Source organism: Gadus macrocephalus, chromosome 9 (genome assembly GCF_031168955.1).
Source record: "Gadus macrocephalus chromosome 9, ASM3116895v1".
NCBI lineage: Eukaryota > Metazoa > Chordata > Actinopteri > Gadiformes > Gadidae > Gadus > Gadus macrocephalus.
Window position 1 is genome coordinate 16270681 of NC_082390.1, and position 18456 is coordinate 16289136.

Here is an 18456-nt window from a genome sequence, read left to right on the forward strand (position 1 = left end):
TAAAAATAAGGTGGGCTTTTGCTGATTCATGTCGTGTGACGGACGTTTGGTTGACCAATCACTTGGACCTATTTTATGCAAATAAAATTATTAACATATTGCTTTTTATAGTAGGCGTAATTTTAACAGATCTTTAAACCAATTGAGTACACAGGAAATTAGTGTTTATTGCGGTAGCAAAACAATACCACGTTGACTCAGGAAAGTAACGTAGTAAGATCTGACAAATCGTTTAAACATGGCAAATAATTTCGAATAACGATAACACAACAAATCTCTCCTTGAAAACGGCTGTCATTACGAACGATCAATGGTGCCCACTGGATAGAATCTTCCATTTTTTAAAAAACACGCAAAAATCTAAAAGGGGCGATTAATGAGACCCGATTGATTTACAAATGTAAATCTGGTTAAATGTATTGAAAAAATGTAAGTCACTGTAAATCTATTATGGCTAATATATACTATCCAATATCGCCCCCTGGTGTGCAGGCTCCCCCATCCCCCAAACACACAAAAATTAAAACACATGGATACAAACATAAGCTTGCAGTGTGTTTATTGATGATGACACAGTCACAGACAATGCACATTGATGTAAACCCATATGGTGTATGGACGTCTTTCGTGCATATGTGAAACATAGCTCGTCAACATATGTCAAGTCGTCTATAGTTGAGTAAACAAATCCAGCCGATGTGTTGATGGACATGTCCTGCAACGACGACGGCCGCTGCTGCTACATCAGGAACGTCGGAGACGACTGCAACTGGATCATTTTTGCGCCGCCCAATATTCCGTCACCTACTCCGACCAGACCGTCACCCGCTATCCCAAATGTGTGGCCATCCCTCTGACTTCGTCCATGTTGATGCTCTCTGCGGTAATTTAAATCTCCTCTCTCGAAAAGCCAGAGGCAGTTCCTTCTTGAGACAGACAATTTGACAGTGTGACAGTCAGACAGGAAGGACTGTAAGTTAATGAGTAGGCTGAATGAGTATGTCTTTGTTCCCAGGGTTTTATGTTATCAAGTTCCTAGTTCCCGAATTGCATTATGATTTTCACACACATAACCCTCGAATTTGTTCGGGATAAATTTGACCCGTTTAAAGTTAAAATATTTCATAAATATTATTCTTTTTTTTCTATTAGAAGACACTTTATATCATTTGTATGTTTTTATTTTTTATTTTTAAGGTGAACGCCTTCTTTGGAACCGTTCTTGGGTACTGGAACATAGTAAGGAAATGCAGCCAATGCAAGTTTTTTTTTGTATATCTAATTTCTGTACATTGGCCCAATCATTTCTATTTCTACATTTTAATTACAAGGCCATAAAAAGCCCTTTGCATTTTACCTATAGAAACGTCTATAGGCCTATTATTAGTCACATAATTAAGAATATAGTCTTTTAATTTGAAATAAACCAATTCCAAATTGTTTTATAAGTAGGCCTAGGCGGTAACAATCACGGGAGTCAGATGCGGCAGTAGATTGGAGCTGTCAACTTCTGCCAGAGGGTGGCAGTCGATCGCGACGGCACCCCTTCTACTCCATTAGTCTAGTCTCATCTCCTGTTATATAGTGTCCTTACACAACACTAGTCCATAACTCACTTTCAGATATCAGCATAGCTAAACGTATTAGGATACACAAAAAATCTTGCAGATTGACATCACCCCTTTCAAGAGAAATGTTACACGCTCATATATGCTGACAAAGTAAATGCAAATCCCCAACAGTCTGTTAACACCTGTGCATTACTTATAGAAAACTGTCCTTGCACTTTATGACCCAAATCTTCACGGTTTCCAGAAACACAATGTGTGAGTATAAATGGCCAGTCAGACCAGCAAATAATACATTAGAGAAAGTACATTTATGGAAAATGGTCTGCCTAAAGGCTGTCTACCCTCTGCTCAACTTAAAGCCATGCACATAGCAGAACCAGGACCGGCCAGCAGGGTTAGACTTCAACAGCTTTCAACTTGGCTGTTTGAATGAGCTGTTTTTCCTTCTTACAATTATTCAAGCTTATACTTAATATTTTGCAATGATCCAAATAACCAAATACAACATTGCCTCTAAATATTTTGGGTCAGCATACAATCAGGAATGCTCAACAGCCACCCTCAACACAAGCTATAGAAAACAGCAATCAGCAATTACAATTACAATTAGGGCATTTAGCAGACGCTTTTATCCAAAGCGACTTTCATCGGTTAACACACACATTGACACAACGGCAGAGTCAACCATAGAGCAAAAAACAGCAATAAAACCAAACATTTGATGCAGCAGTTTAATTATTAAACATTTCTTAAATTGAAAAACACATTTATATAGATTGAAGTGGGAAAAAGTTGTGTTTTATTAATCTCAAAGCTTTGAATACTCTTCCTGTTTGTATTAAAGCAATGTTGGAAATATCTCTAAAAAGATCCTGTTCAAAACAATCTTTCAACTCTGATGTGAATTCCTAAACAACTCTAAAGATTGTATGTGATGTGTATGCTAAATCACATGTCAAGCAGACTTTCTACAAGATAAAGTAGCGTGTGATACTGCCTCCACGCATATCTCGCAGGCGACGGCAGTGCCGCAGCATACTCAGGATGCCCTGGAACCTCTTGTCCATCTTTATCTGGCAGAACTCAAGGAGGTCTTCCTGTACCACGAAAAACCGACCTGCCGTTGGCACAACGCAACACGCATGAGGTACAGAGCAACACACATTTCAGTTGTCTTTTGAAGAGATTATCCCATACAATGCAAATTAAATACAAAATGTAAAAAACAACTGTATATTAACTAAAGAACAACTTCAGCAGTCCTCATGATTATCTATCAAAAAGTACTATATAATAACACTCATTTGAAAAGACACACTGTTGTTCAGCCCATTAAGAGCCAACAAGGCCATTGTGCCAAGTGTACCTTTTGTGTCTTTGGTTTCTTCATCCTTGAAGCGCTGGTAGAGTTTGCGTGTGTTGTTGTTGAGGCTCTTGGTCGACTGCCGCGTGATCTTGTACTTCCCACTCACCGCCTCGTTGACTTTACGCACCGCCGTGTTGAGCTGCTCATACGTCAACCGCCCCTTCATGTACCTGTGGAGCATCATTTAGTCCGTGCATCCACCTTTTATCACCCTGGTGTTGGCTAAGATGATCACTTCGCAACCAAGAGAATTAGGACTGAAATAGGCTGACATTTTGGATTATTATCATGTTCATCAATATTGTGTTGTACAAATTGTGAAAATGTCAAACGAAAAAAAATTGAATTTTTGTCTGCGTTTAGTCAAACTGGACTCATGATTACTCTTAGTCTTTGCCTCATGGTTGAAAATCCCTTTCCCATCAACAGCTACTCTGGTAGGGGGATTACTTTTTTGAGCGGAAGGTATTGGATTTTATACGATGACCTCTAGCATTTACTTAGATCCAGTTCACACATGTGGATTACACTGATATTCTGTTTATCATACAAACAAACACTGCCACCAACAATTAAAGAATGTCCTGTATTTAAGGTTATTGGCAAAGGCTGCTAGCCTGGGAACGATATGTATATGCAAGCCGTTTTATTTTCTCTGCCATCTGCATCTGGCCTACCTGGCTCCCATTCAGAGCGATTGCCAGCAGACCTGGCACGGTTCGTGCAAATCCCAACAGTTGATCTATTATGGCCGATATAATAGACGATGACTAAATGGGAGCGCCCTATGGGACACCCTTGTGGTCTTTTTCATACAACCACGGTGGCTTCAGCTAACGTGTCGTCACGTTTTGCTGCTCTGATAGGTTGTAGGTCTATCCAATTGTGTCCAGAGGCTTTTTGGTCTGTAGCCTTTGATAACTTTCCTTGGAAATTGAAAATGAACTAAGAGATTCCAGACTAATGTGCATTTGCAAATTGGTCTGGCGAGGTCAGGCTAAAAGGCTGCAGTTGGTGCACATCAAATTTAATGTCAGATTAAACTGTTGAGGTCACTTACTGAGGGATGTTTTCAAACTCCAGCATTGTAACAAACTCCATTTGTTTGACTTGGATCTTTTTGCAGGGATTTCCTTGCTGGCTGGGTTGGGTCTCGGCTGGAATGTTCTGATTTGGAGAAGGTTCATTTTCCCTGAGAAATCACCAATGAACAAATAACATCAGCCAAAGGCTAGGCTACAGATCTATATTATACACAAGGAAATAGAAGTTGTGCTACCTGCATTCCATACTATAAATCAAGCATACCTGTTGGGCATGTGCATAGGAACATTGTCCTTAAGGTGTTGCAATGATTCGCAATCATGTTGGAAGGACCCCACAAATTCCTAAAACATATAGACATTAGTTCATTAAGTCAATTGCTATAGGGAGAGATTCATAAACTGGCGATATACATGTAAAATATGATAAAACCGTACTTGAAGACATTTCAGTTGCTCATTCTGGCGATCCACACTTTTCTCAAACTCATGGTAAAGGCCTTCTATGGTTAATACTTCTTGAATCAACTTCTTAATATTACTTTGGGGTAGTTGAGGCACTAGTGAGACGGAGTGGAAAACACACGTGATCAAAAAAATATTTTCCAGGTATGAACAGTGATGGTGGTAAGAAAATGATATTACGTCAGCTGTATCAATGTTAATGTTAACTACCAACAACTGAAAGATCCAACGTGCGCCATAGAGATGAAATTCTGTCATTTATGTGACGGCCGATATCTTCCAGGTCGCTCATGTTCCTGTGAATGGGCGAAAGAGACATTTGTAGACAAATAACCGCAAATATGTATATCGACAGTCGGCTTAAATAAACGAGCGATGTTTGAAATACGGACATAAACATGTTAGAACGTTCATAAACGACGTTATGTTACAAAGCAGCGATCTGGTAACGTTTCTAACGTTTCCTATCCAAATCATATATACTGCGCATTACAATAAAACGTGAGACATTCATAGACGATTTACTTGTTTTTCTCCTTTGCTGTGATGATTTCGTGAGCTCTGAACCTGAATTATGTTTCGAATTTCCCGCCCTGTTTCCGCCCCCGAGGTTTCTGCTCATCGAGCCACTTCATCTTGCGTTACATTTTTGCAGCATGTGCAACCTTCTGCTTCTTGGCATTCCACTTACATATAACGCAACTACTTAAAATACAGTTTATTGCGTTTACCGTTGAGATTTACTTGGATTATGAGCTGTTATAATGATCGGTCTATGTTTTTCAATCTGTTACTTTCCAGGGCTACACCGAAACTGATGATGCCTTTTTATATAATTTACTTGGATCATGAGCTGTTAGAATTATTGGTTTGTATTTTTCCATCGGTTGCTTTCCAGGGCTACACCGAAACTGATGATGCCTTCTATAGTGTGTAGAAAACATGAAAACGATAGGGCATCTAATCCTTCCTTACTAAATTAGAATCCAATATTAATAATAATATGAATAACTTTATAACTTAAAAAAAATATATAGTGCATGGAGGGCTTTTTGTGATTGAGGGGGAGGATTTTGCAGGAGATGCAGGACTTGACCGAGAGCCAGTTGAGGTGGATGAGGTTGGGGTTGATGTGGTGCCAGGGTATGGCTGAGGACCCTGGCCGCTGAGTTCTGCACACCCTGGAGCATGTCCAGGGCTTTGCTGGGTAACCCGACCGGACTCTGTTGCAGTAATCCAGACGGGAGGCGATGATGGCGTGGATAAGGGTCTTTGCCACGCAGTCTTGAGGGATTGCCAGAGTCGGGAGATGTCTTCGTGAAGAAGCCTCTGCAGTATGATTGCTTAATATAACTATAACTACATAATTCTACACGTTACTTAAAACAAATAATACTATACGCATTGTTGTGTCCTGTCTTCAAGATACAATCTTGTCATGATACAACAGACATAAGATCATATCATTATTACCTTCACATAGCCGATTGGACTTCCCATCTTAACAACAAGGATCCTTACCCACTGTGCTACCCTCTCATCCTCAACTCTTCCCTCTCTTCCTCCTTCCTTCTTTGATCTTTTCCCACCGTTGGATCCCAAAAAAATGATGGAAAATAACATCTTTCATAGGAGGCTAAACTTTTCAATAAATGTGACACCCCACTGCTATGGAACACCAGAAATGAACAGACAATACACCACTATGACAGTTGCACTAATTATTAAGGTAGGGGAGACTGAATAAAAATGGCACACAGCAAAAAGAATCCTATTGGAATCCTTTCTGTGCATATACACGCCCTTCCAGGTACATCTCAAGCATTCCGGCATTCCGACAAGAGAATGACAGGTAAAATGTTGCAATCTAATGTGAGAAACATGCAATTTACCGAAGTGTATTATCATGAAATGTAATTTATTAGACTTTTATTTTTTTAAATGTCAAATAAATCAGTTGACTTGCACCTACTTTTTGCACCGCCCAGGGGTTGAGTGACACATGACAAATGTAATGACATCTGGTTGTGTCTAGGGAGAAAAGTACTTGTAATACACATTTTACATTCAATATTCTGACACACTGAACAGACTTTCAGACAGACAGAAGAAGATGGATATGAGATAAGAACATGGATGCTTCATAATTCAAGCAGTAAGGATAATGAATATAAGAATATATTCACTATACTTGGGTCTCATGAGTTGTATTTATTTTATATTCAAGATTGCGGGAACCGCAAGCAATATATTTTTACATGATCCTTTTCTTTTCATGAGGATATGTTTTACTTTCATTTTGTTTTTATGGGTTTATTTTTTATTAACATCCCAAATGTAAATGTCCAAAAATATCCAAATAGTACTTTATAACTAGATCTCATCTCTATCAATTGTGTTGTGTAGCTGCCCGAGTATGTTGATCTTTTTGCCATGCCTTGAAATGCAACCGATATACTGACACAGGGCTCTCTACCATTAAGTTAGCGCGTTCACTGAGGGCTAAAATATTTTTTTCTTGTGCCAAACTGGGCCCACCTAGTCCTTATACCATCCCGTTGCACCTAAATCCCCCCCTGCCACTCAGCAAAAAAAGATGAATCGCTGTGAAATTGTATCAAATTAAAATTGCCTTTGAAGGGAATGACCAGCTAGGGTGAGGATGGTGTAAGCCGTACCGTGACCTCAGACGAACCACACTCTGTTGGTTTTTTGCTGTTGCTTGTGGCAAAGCTCTTTTACAAACTGTTAATGTCAGAATGAAACCAATGATGAAATCAACAAGTTGCTTAGAAATCCAAACATTTCAATTGGGTGTTGTCAAACCCCAACTCACCAAGAAATGGAAATTTGTGACAAAATTGTGACATTTTTCCTACAACTAATCTACATATAATCTTTATTTTAAGCCCCTTTGGCCAAATGTCCAAATTGTGGAAAGCAACCTACTTTTAATCAATTCAATAATTAGTATGGTTATGATTTCCTTCCCTGTCATCTGACGCTGCACCTAGCATGGCTGTCAAACGTTTTATTTTGGCAAAATCCAATCAAATCTTGGAAGAACAAAACGTTTCCTTCCCTGTTTGGTTCTGCATTCCCGTTTTCCTTTGAAAACCCGTCATATATGATGGCCTCTAAACTCCATTTGATGTTTTCTTCTAAGTAACAAATAAAGTTGGCTCATAATTATTTATATTTATTTATTTTTTTACGATCATGACTCTTATGGTTCCTAATTCGGCTTCTTATTCTTCTTATATTTTTTGTGTGCTTTATTGTGCATGCACATTTTTTCTGATTGCTTTATCTAAATAAACAAAATACGCAGTTTATTATAGCTATTAACTGCTGTGCTGCTTATCCCCAAGTATCCCAAAACATCTAAAGACAGACCCTATATATATATATATATATATATATATATATATATATGTATGGATCTGACTGGGGATAGAATAGGTTAATTCACTTAGGGATGGTAAACAGTCTGGTTGTGTTTCTAAACTGTTTATTCTCTTGCCAGAAGGACCAGGCTACTTTATTTTGAGATGTCCCTGGAATCCCCGTGTTTCTTTCTAAATAACTAACTACCATTAGTGACTAGAATCATTTCATCACTTCTAGACTGAATTGAATTAATGCATTCCATAGTTACCAGTAAATATACCAATACATATTTGAATCTTTTTTTTCTTTTCTTTTTTACCCCAAAATTATATTCGGGGCTAATTAAATACTATCCGAGGCTTTAGCCCTGAATAAAACAGCCTAGTGACGCCACTGTTCTTAGCTTTGAGAAGAATGCAATTTGAATCATCACCATGGCTTGGACCAGACACAGGACAGAGAAGAAGACTTAGGAGAGAGGGCAGGAACAATGTCACTGTCTATTCATACACTTGGTGACGGATGGATTAAACACATCAGCGCTTGATTTAGTTGCGGTGGATTACAAGAAAGGTTACATTGTCCATCTGAAATAACACACGCGCGCTGGTGCGCACACACGTACAGTTTTGCACACACACTCACAAAACTCAGATAAGACGGTTAGAAAATGTCCAGGCAAACCCCAAAATGAATACTGACTCATGGCAGATTACATGACATTATGACCGTGACGGTTACCAATGACTAAAGTCATCAGGCAATATTCAGCTCCTAATTCAGATAAGCAATCCTATTAAATATCAATGCAAACCCCATGTTTAGCAAGCTTTTTAATATTGGTCATACTTGTATGCATATAAAATGTATATAACGATATGATGATATTTTGCCCTTAACAACAAACAGAGGCCAGGAACTCTATAAGGTAGATCATCAAAATTAAGTAATTGAGGATTATTGGAAAAATACTAGTGAATTAGCGCAACCAAAAAACCTGGGTTTATGACATGGTCCTGTCTCGGTCGGTCCTAGAACCTGTGTCATTGTTGGTGTTGTCCACTTGATGTCACTCCAAATTCTCGGAGCCTCCTTGTTACTTTCAATTGTGTCACCTGTCCTAATTAGTTCATTGCGTGGGCCGGTTCACTGGTTATTTAAGAGAGCCGTTTTGAGTTCTTTGCTTAGTTTTACGTTTGTCAAACCTTGGCCATTCGGCTGTTCTTTAGCAGCTAACGGACGATTGCATGGGTAGGCCTACTGTGTCAACCGAATAGAAACTAGGTGTGGAAAGTGCAGTACTGTATCATTTTGGAGAAGGATTTATTTTGAACGTCAAAAAAACAACAACTATTGCATGTATGAGAACACTGTCTTTAAAGGGTTGCACCGCATCGAAGTGTTCTGTCCTTGTGAGCATAAAAACAGCACAGGTTTTTTACAGAGAAAGTGCTCTGCTGCGCTACCTTCGAAATCAACCTTGGAGCAAGGTGACAACTCAAGGGTGTTATTCACTCCCTTGGAGCTTGAGGGGCGAGTTAACATTTGGCAACACTGAATAATCAGAGCGCACAACAAAAACATTAGCCTGCACTTGGTTTTTCTCATGCAGTGGCATGGGACACACACTAAACGGCTAATTATTATGCTCATTATTCTTCTAATTATGCACATAATGGTGCCACATAATAATCAGGGGGATGTACCGACTGTCTCAATAGAGATGGCGCTTTATCTTCCAGTGCACTGTAACACAGATTAAGGGATCCGGTATTGAGTTGATTATTACTTTTACTATATCAATGATTATGCTGCACTTTGTTGAATGTATAGGCCTACTTGGGCAGTGCAAGGATAATAATTTCATATTTTCTATTTCTATGTACATTTTACTTATGCATTCTACTAAATTAAAATTTCGAACAAAATATTTTTTAAATCTCTAACCATCCTTCCGGAGAAGCACAGGAGCCTGCTGGGATTATCCCGTGAAGCAGACATCCACCGTTTAGCATGTTCTTTTTGTGATAATAGCCATAAACAAACAATAATGTGTACTTATTCATGGCATACAATGAGTTGTCATAAAGGCTATCATTTCTGATAATCCAGTCATCTAATCCAGTGTTATTAATCACATACACAGATACAAACGTTAGAGAAAGTTCCATGAGCACTTTTTACCTTGCATACGTAATTGATGGAGCAGCTGTGATAGCTGTCACTTCGGAAAGTATTCTGATTCGTAATAATGCCTGTGACTGGTAAGAAACATCCGTACAACCCTAACAATTTCTCCATAACAAAACTGTCATATATTAAATCTAGATGACATAGAAGGGATCTGCTTGATAGTAAGTAATAGCTTGTTTTTCTTGTGTGTTATTATGCATAGATCAATGAGATGTGTAATTTGGGCTTCTGTCTCCTTGCTCTCATTGTCTCATGTCTGTGAGTGTGATCTGTGATGTATGGAACAGATCTCTCTGTTTTTAACATTTAAAAAAGTTACTCTGCATGTACAGTATGTGTGTGTTTGGGTGTATGTGTATATTAGTGCATGTTTGTTTGTTTGTGTGTGTTTGGATGTATGTGTATATTAGTGCATGTGTGTGTGTTTGTGTGTGGGTGTTTGGGTGTATGTGTATATTAGTGCATGTGTGTGTGTTTGTGTGTGGGTGTTTGGGTGCATGTGTATATTAGTGCATGTGTGTTTGTGTGTGTGTTTGGGTGCATGTGTATATTAGTGCATGTGTGTGTGTGTTTGTGTGTGCGGGTGTCTGTGTGTTTGTGTGTGTTACGTGTGTATAGCAGCACGTATGTGTATAGCAGTGTGTGTGTGTGTGTGTGTGTGTGTGTGTGTGTGTGTGTGTGTGTTTGTCCATGTGCATGCACGTAAAGTCTGAGACGGGCAGTGTGCCTGGAGAGCTGCTTGGGTTTCAGGCATTTTGGAAAATGCTATTTCAGCCATGCACAGGCAGCATGCCAGGCTCAGGGGGTACCAGCTCCGGGTCACTTTACATACTCCCACTGATTGATGGCCATGTACGTCAAACACAACCACCCCCCACCCTCCCCACCCATGAAGCTCCTTCACTTTGCCTCTTTATTAAGCATCTCCCGGTCCCACCTGCACTCTTCAATTATCTCTCCCGTTCCATGTCACCGACCACCTATCATCTATCTGCCATTTGCATTTTTGTTTTATTATTCTTTTTGAGAAGTAACAGTTGCAAGGGTAGTTTTCATGTTTTGAATTTTTGTCACCGGTGCCATCAGTCCACTGGTGTGGACCGATGGCTTATCGTATTGGTGCTTTGCAAAGCTTTGGAAACGCTAGCCATTTGAATCTTTCTTCTTCAAATCTGAACCGCTTTCCCTTTTATGCACAGAATAATTTGGTCACACTTCTGTCACAACCCAGAGAAACGTATAACGTGACCTGGAGTGGTGGAATGTTATTCTGACCTTGTGCTTTTGACCCCTCACCTGTCCACACATAAAGCCACCATTCACACCACTGTACACACCTACAAGTGCTCCCAAGCATATCCTTCTTTATTACATCATTGAGATCAATACAGAATACATATACACAACAAACAAGAACTTTTGATGATTCAAATTTAGGCAATGAAAGCTCAGAAGGCTAATTAGGTCCAGAGAGTCTTTGTTAGCCAAGTGATGTTTAAAGGGTCATACCAGTATACCAGGCCTTAGTTAGCTTTAGCTCTTGCAGCTCACTGCCATTAATGGGTGTATGAGGTTTACTCTCAATATGATCTCTGGAACGGTGTTGGTATTGTTTAGACCATTCCGGTATTGAAGGTCTTACATTCGTCTCTCTGGCTCGCTCTCCGGCTCACTCTCTGGCTCCTACCCTATAGCTCTCTGGCTCCTACCCTATAGCTCTCTGGCTCTCTGGCTCTCTCTCTCTCTCTCTCTCTCTCTCTCTCGCTCTCTCGCTCTCTGGCTCTCTCTCTCTCTCTCTCTCTCTCTCTCTCTCTCTCTCGCCCCAGGATATTCATGGATCCTGGATCATAAAAAGATCCTTCTTGAGTTCTGGATTTCCTTCGGGGAACGATTCGGGCGCAGGTGCAAAGAGTTGAAATTCTGACAACACCATTAGGTCAAAGCACCCGCCCTCCTGCTAAAGGCTACTAGTGCCCTCGGTTGGCTTGGCTCAAGATGCCCCAACTAGATACCACGAAGGCTGGAACATCCGATACGCCATTTGAAAGGCGTCCAATACAAGTGATGAGGCCGGGGTATTTCCACTAAGGATTGAGTCTCCATCAAGAGGGGGACGCAGCATTGTTGCTTCTGTTTATATATGTGTAGATATATATATGTGTGTGCGCTTATATAATTTGCCCCAAGTGAATGTTCAGTGCAATTATGTTCGGAGCAAAAATATTCTGGTTAAACAGCAGATACATTTCATGTATTCTGCTGCCTCTGGCTCTAATGTGCTCAATTTAATATCTATATTTATATTTATATAAATCCATCATCTAATTCTATATTTATTTCATACCAATCATTGATTCAACATACCCCCCCTCACCAACACACACACTCACTCTGTCACTCACTCACTCACTCTCACATACAGACACACACAGACACACAAATGTCGAGTGGACCAGTGTATATGCGGGTAAGGCGATCCAGGGCCAAGGCATGATTTCCATACCGGGATGATGTCCTGTTAAGCCTTGGAGATGACAAGTATGTCCTCTTCTTTCTGTTACCTTTTCCACTTCCTCAGCCTGTCCATCGCAATCCTTTGAGCTGGCTGCTCGATCCAACGAGCACTATGGGCAGACACAAAGCAGGGGTCAAGGTCAGAGGCCGACACCGATGGGCTCCACAGGCCCATCGGACCTGTGGATCATTGTGGATCATTTCCACAAGAAAGAAAACCCCAGCTGATAGAAGATTCTGGAACAGACTGCCCCCCCCCCCCCCCCGCCCGCTAGGTTATGTTAAGGGCAGCAAGCCATAACGGGGTCTAGTATCTGTGTGTGTGTGTGTGTCCTGTCCTGTTCAATCTTAAGGATGATGAATCAACTCAAAGGGAACTTCTTAGGTCTATCTTTAACACACTCAGCGAGTACAAACGTCAAGGGCGAGAAACGCTGATCAAAGCGCCAACAGCGCAATCGAATCCTCCATTAGATCCATCGGGAGTTACACACGAGAAGAGTGAGAGAAACTGGTTATGGATGACTTTGACAGTCCCACTTGAGTTGCTGTTAGAATCTGTTTATAGTTGTGCCCTTGATGCACGGCGTCTCTACTCAGCCCTCTATTGCGGACCGGGGGTCATATCAGAATGATGCACTTTATTTGTAGATCAAAATGTACATAGTGGTTCAACATGCATCAAAAAGTGGATGGAGATAGAGGAGGGAGAGCAGAAATCCTGAAATTGCAATCAATAAATGCAAACATATATTTAAGAACCTGTACTGTATATGTACTGTACTGTATATTTCGACGACCAGCTAAATTATGATGAGAAAAACTAAATAGCAGTCATCTGTCACAATGTATCTTGCTCTTTGAATCAAAGGTTGATCATTTAATAATTGTGTGTGTGTGTGTGTGTGTGTGTGTGTGTGTGTGTGTGTGTGTGTGTGTGTACGACGACCAGCTAAATTATGATGAGAAAAACTAAATAGCAGTGTTCTGTTAACTCTAACTGACGTGAATTAGCGTAGCTGGGTTGTCTGAGTGGCATGCCTGGGAGGGTTAGCAAGATGCTTGTAAAAAAAATAAATAAATAATTAGTTATTTGTAGAATATATCCGGTAAAGGATGTGATTTTATTAATGACATAGCAATCAATATCCATCAGCATTGACTACAGATATGTCCAAGTGATGTTAGGTCCGAGCTGGTTGAAATGTTACACATTGCAACTTTAATAATAATAATAATAATAATAATACATTTAATTTAGAGGCGCCTTTCAAGACACCCAAGGTCACCTTACAGAGCATATAGTCATCATTCAAAACTATGTAAAACAGACTAGGAATAAAAGGAAAACAGAGGTTAAACATGAAGAATAATAATAATTAATAACACTCAAAGACGCCTAAAGTGAAGGGGGGACCTCACTAACCACCACCAATATGTAGCACCCACTTGGGTGATGCACGGCAGCCAATCGGTGCCAGAACGCTCACTACACACCAGCTTGAGGTGGAGAGTTAGGGATGAGGTGGAGAGTGAGGGAAAAGAACATATTTAAACACTATCGACCATATTTAAACACTGTCGATCACATTTAAACAATATCGACCACATGTAAACACTATCGACCACATTTAAACACTATCGACCATATTTAAACACTATGGACCACATGTAAACCCTATCGACCACATGTAAACACTATCGCCCACATTTAAACACTATCACCCACATTTAAACACTATGGACCACACGTAAACACTATCGACCACATTTAAACACTATCGCCCACATTTAAACACTATCGCCCACATTTAAACACTATGGACCACATTTAAACACTATGGACCACATGTAAACCCTATCGACCACATGTAAACCCTATCGACCATATATATAAACACTATCGACCACATTTAAACATGTAAACCCTATCGACCACAATTAAACACTATCGACCACAATTAAACACTATCGACCACATTTAAACATGTAAACCCTATCGACCACATTTAAACACTATCGACCACATCCAAACACCATCGACCACATTTAAACACTCTCGCCCACACCTACTCACTATCGACCACATTTAAACACATTTAAACATTTAATAGACAACAACACATAGCAACTAGTCTAATAGAGTGGGTTTGGAAGGACTTAAAGGATGTTCCCGCTATTCTTATCCTAGGTGCAAATGAAACATCAAATTTAATTTTTGTATTATTCTTATTTTTTCATTTAGTTCTGTCACACTGCAGCCAAATACATGTGTATCAAAGCCTCATTATATCCGATGAGAATCCATTAGGGAAATTACTGTGGGAGTGGTATGAATAGCAAAGGGTTAGGTTGCAACTGAAATATGTACTGCACCAAGACGGCAGACACATGCTGACAAACACACAAACATCCAGGCACGCACACACACACACACACGCACGCACGCACGCACGCACACACACATTAAGGCACACGCACGCACACGCATTAAGGCACACACACACACACACACACACACACACACACACACACACACACACACACACACACACAAAGACGCAGTGGACTGAATAAAAATGCTGACAATTATTAAATGATCAACTGATTACACTGGCGTGTGTGTGTGTGTGTGTGTGTGTGTGTGTGTGTGTGTGTGTGTGTGTGTGTGTGTGTGTGTGTGTGTGTGTGTGTGTGTGTGTGTGTGTGTGTGTGTGTGTGTGTGTGTGTGTGTGTGTGTGCGTGTGTCATGGCAAATGTCAAATCTTATAGAGATAATAGCACACGATAAGGATTGTATGTCAAGGCGCACACCTGAAGCTGCAGTATACCAGCTGCATGTGTAAGTGTGATTGGATAGATATTTGCACAAAGCTATATCCCAATGCTTATGTGTGTGGTTGTGTGTACACGCAGCCCCATTGATGTGGTTGGTTGTTTCGCGTGTCCAGGTCTGTTAGACAGAACGAGAATGAGACAAAGAGGTACAATACCTCGCTGCCTGCTTAGACACAAAGGCAGCTCAAGGACACATTCCCTTCATTTATGATGAATGCTTTTGAGTACATTCGTCCAGTGCCACGAATGCTGCCACGATATCACAGAGCTAGGTGTAGAGATATCCTGCTGTCACCTCCCCCCCCTTTCCCCTTGCTGACTGACATGTAAGCTAATAAAACCAAATAGGAAATGGAGGAAAAAAAGTTGGTGTTGAATCATCAAACCGATATGCTGCAGTCACATGACGTGTTTCTGAGGACTGAACAGAAGAGTTGCTTTGCTTCTTCCTTTGTTTCTTTGTGGAGCTCTTTTGCTCTTTCTTGAATAAATGATAGCATAATAAAATGAATAAATAATAAATGGCTAAATCTCCTGTTCAATATCCCATCTGGGATGCCATTTGACAACCCCCTCCCTCCCTCCCTCCCTCCCTCCCTCCCTCCCTCCCTCCCTCCCTCTTCCCCCTCCTCCCAGAGGAGAGCAGTAATGCGTCATTATGGATCAAAATTTGAAGTTCAGGCAGAGACACTCGATTCAAAAGGACAGAGACTATTTGCGACACATTATGTACGGTTATATTTAGCGTCTGAAGCCCCGCTTATTGCGATGGCTACCCTAATGAATCTCCCAGCATGTGGGGGGATTCTGCTGAGCCCACTGACGCAGACATAAACTGACATAAACAAACGACAAGCAGGTTCTCTAGCTCACTCGTCATATCACAGCTGTCGCTGGCTCATACCGACTATGAAATAACTTGCTAATTAGTCCGTCGGTGCTTCGGTAATTGAAATGCGACTCCCAAAAAGTTATATTTTTTCCATGTGCATTAAATAACTGAGTTGATGAACTTTTGATGCATTTGTTGCATCAATTTGATTTAATATTTCTTTTGTGATTTTTCTAAAGTGACGTATTGACATCGCTGCGTAGTCTTCCTGTGGAAAGGGCAGAGAGAAGGTCAAACCTCAAGTTCAAAAGAGAGCAAAAAAAGATGCATGCTAAGATTCTATGCAGGCTACGAAACACAAAGATGTGGAATACGTCTTTACGTATCTATTCTGTTCTATTTCCTCTGTTCTATTCCACCAGGGTCTACCACAGGGCCCTGCATATCAGCTGGCAGCCCGGGTACACTGGCACACTTCAGCTCCCTGCCTCCCAACCTCTGCCTAAAATGTGGAGCAGTAATTAATTGACAAGCACAGTAAGCATAACCGCATTGAGTGTTGTCAGTGACGAGGGCTGACAGATGGGTATTTTCCAGTTCTACAAGAGCCAAAACTGACTTCAAAGGGGTTATTTGTATGTGTGGTTGGGAAGGGGTGAGTCAGTGGGGGAGAACGGTGGGTCTTGTGCGTCTTTTGCACTCTATTTATGTCCATTTCAATTTCCCATACTATTTATGTCGCACTGGTGGGGTTGGGCAAAGTGCGTGGTAGGAAAGGGGGTGGTGGTTAACGCTGCAATCCTAGAACCTTGGAATCCCCTCAAAGATAAATGAACACCCATGGATGCATACTTCTCTCGCTCTATTGAACCGGCGTCCTTTTCCATCTCACCCACCCTCTGTGTTTGCCTCCTTGACTCTCCCTCTCCTTTTTCCTCGCTCTCTGTCTCCGGCTCTCTTCGCGGTTCCATTCCTTTGATTCCTTCTTAGTGGATGCTCTTTCCTACCACAGGCAGCCCCCCCCCCCCCCCCCCCACACCCTACACACAAACACACACACCGTCCTCAGTTTGATGTGTCTCACAGCAGGTTACCTTTGGGAAATGGCAGCACCCTGCGCTCTTCCAGTTGACGGTGATGATTTATACACTTTATGCACACACAGGCGTGCACGCACAAGGAGACACACACCAGCACACACACACACACACACACAAACACAAGCCACACATAATACAGACTCACACACACACAAATCCCCCCACGGACACACATATGCATGCCATGCACACGCATTTGCACCCCTGCACACACATAAACACATGCATACACCGACATAGACACACACACAAACACATTAACACACATGCATGCACATGCACATGCACACTTATACACACACGCACACACAAGCAGGCACACACGCGCGCGCATGCACGCACATCAACACATCCGCACATGCACACGGGGCAAACAGTTCACCATATACTCTTCTCACAACTGTGTCTCACTGTTAGACATTTGGCGTCCGTCCAATGGGCAGGCAAAAGGGAGAGCCAGGTGCATCAGCACCACTCAGTTCTCTCTCTCTCTCTCTCTCACTCTCTCTCACTTTCTCTACCTCTCTCTCGTTCTGTTTTGCTCTCCCTCCCTCTCTTAACTTGCTAAATTCAGCCGATCACTCACTAAGAGTGGAGGTAGAAGAAAGGAGGGGATCAATTTGACAGGCAGAAGTGGACAGATTGGCTAAGCGATCGATAAGGCAGCAGTCATGTTTGGTTATGGCCGCAGTAATTTCACCTGGAACGGGACGCTGAAAGAGCTGGAGGCCGGCAGCCAAGCATCCTGTAGAGGTAAGTCTGTGGACGTGTGCGTGCATGCGTGTGTGTGTATGTGTGTGATAGTGTACAGCAACCCCATACTGGCTCAACACTTTTTGAAAGTTGTCTCTCGAAAAAAAAATGCACTTCTCTCCTAACTCGTTGCAGGCATATTGTACTGCCTTTTATATTGAAATGCAGCAATGCAGTCCAATCCATAATCAGACATCCAGATGGCATTCTGTTACATGAAGAAACGTTTTGACAATCACAATATTGACAATTTAGTCCTTTCGATTTTTTTTGTATAAAATTGAAAAAATAAACATCTATTAATGCTGTTTGAAATTCACCTTGACCAGAATGATGTCTTGAACTATCAGCCAGTTCAAAAATAACTATTAAACAAAGCGCGTACAAGGCC

General features: G+C 41.1%; 2 protein-coding genes and 1 long non-coding RNA gene across 3 annotated transcripts in view; 1 reads left to right on the forward strand and 2 right to left on the reverse strand.

Annotated features, from left to right (window-relative positions):
* Window positions 1–18456, reverse strand: part of LOC132464669 (uncharacterized) — a 299834-nt gene that overhangs the window by 153342 nt on the left and 128036 nt on the right. The gene's annotated exons all lie outside the window — the stretch shown is intronic.
* ska1 (spindle and kinetochore associated complex subunit 1) lies at window positions 2289–5096 on the reverse strand. The gene is made up of 7 exons (XM_060061164.1): window positions 4971–5096; window positions 4656–4741; window positions 4419–4540; window positions 4246–4325; window positions 3998–4129; window positions 2938–3107; window positions 2289–2688 (listed from the first exon to the last, which is right to left on the reverse strand). The coding sequence occupies exons 2-7, from the start codon at window positions 4735–4737 to the stop codon at window positions 2540–2542; spliced, it is 735 nt and encodes a 244-aa protein (XP_059917147.1). The 5' UTR covers window positions 4738–4741; window positions 4971–5096; the 3' UTR covers window positions 2289–2539.
* LOC132464662 (cytosolic carboxypeptidase 4) overlaps window positions 17672–18456 on the forward strand; it is a 101928-nt gene continuing 101143 nt past the window's right edge. The window contains 1 exon segment of the mRNA XM_060061165.1: window positions 17672–18065. Coding sequence (XP_059917148.1) covers window positions 17984–18065 — 82 coding nt within the window. The 5' untranslated portion in view covers window positions 17672–17983.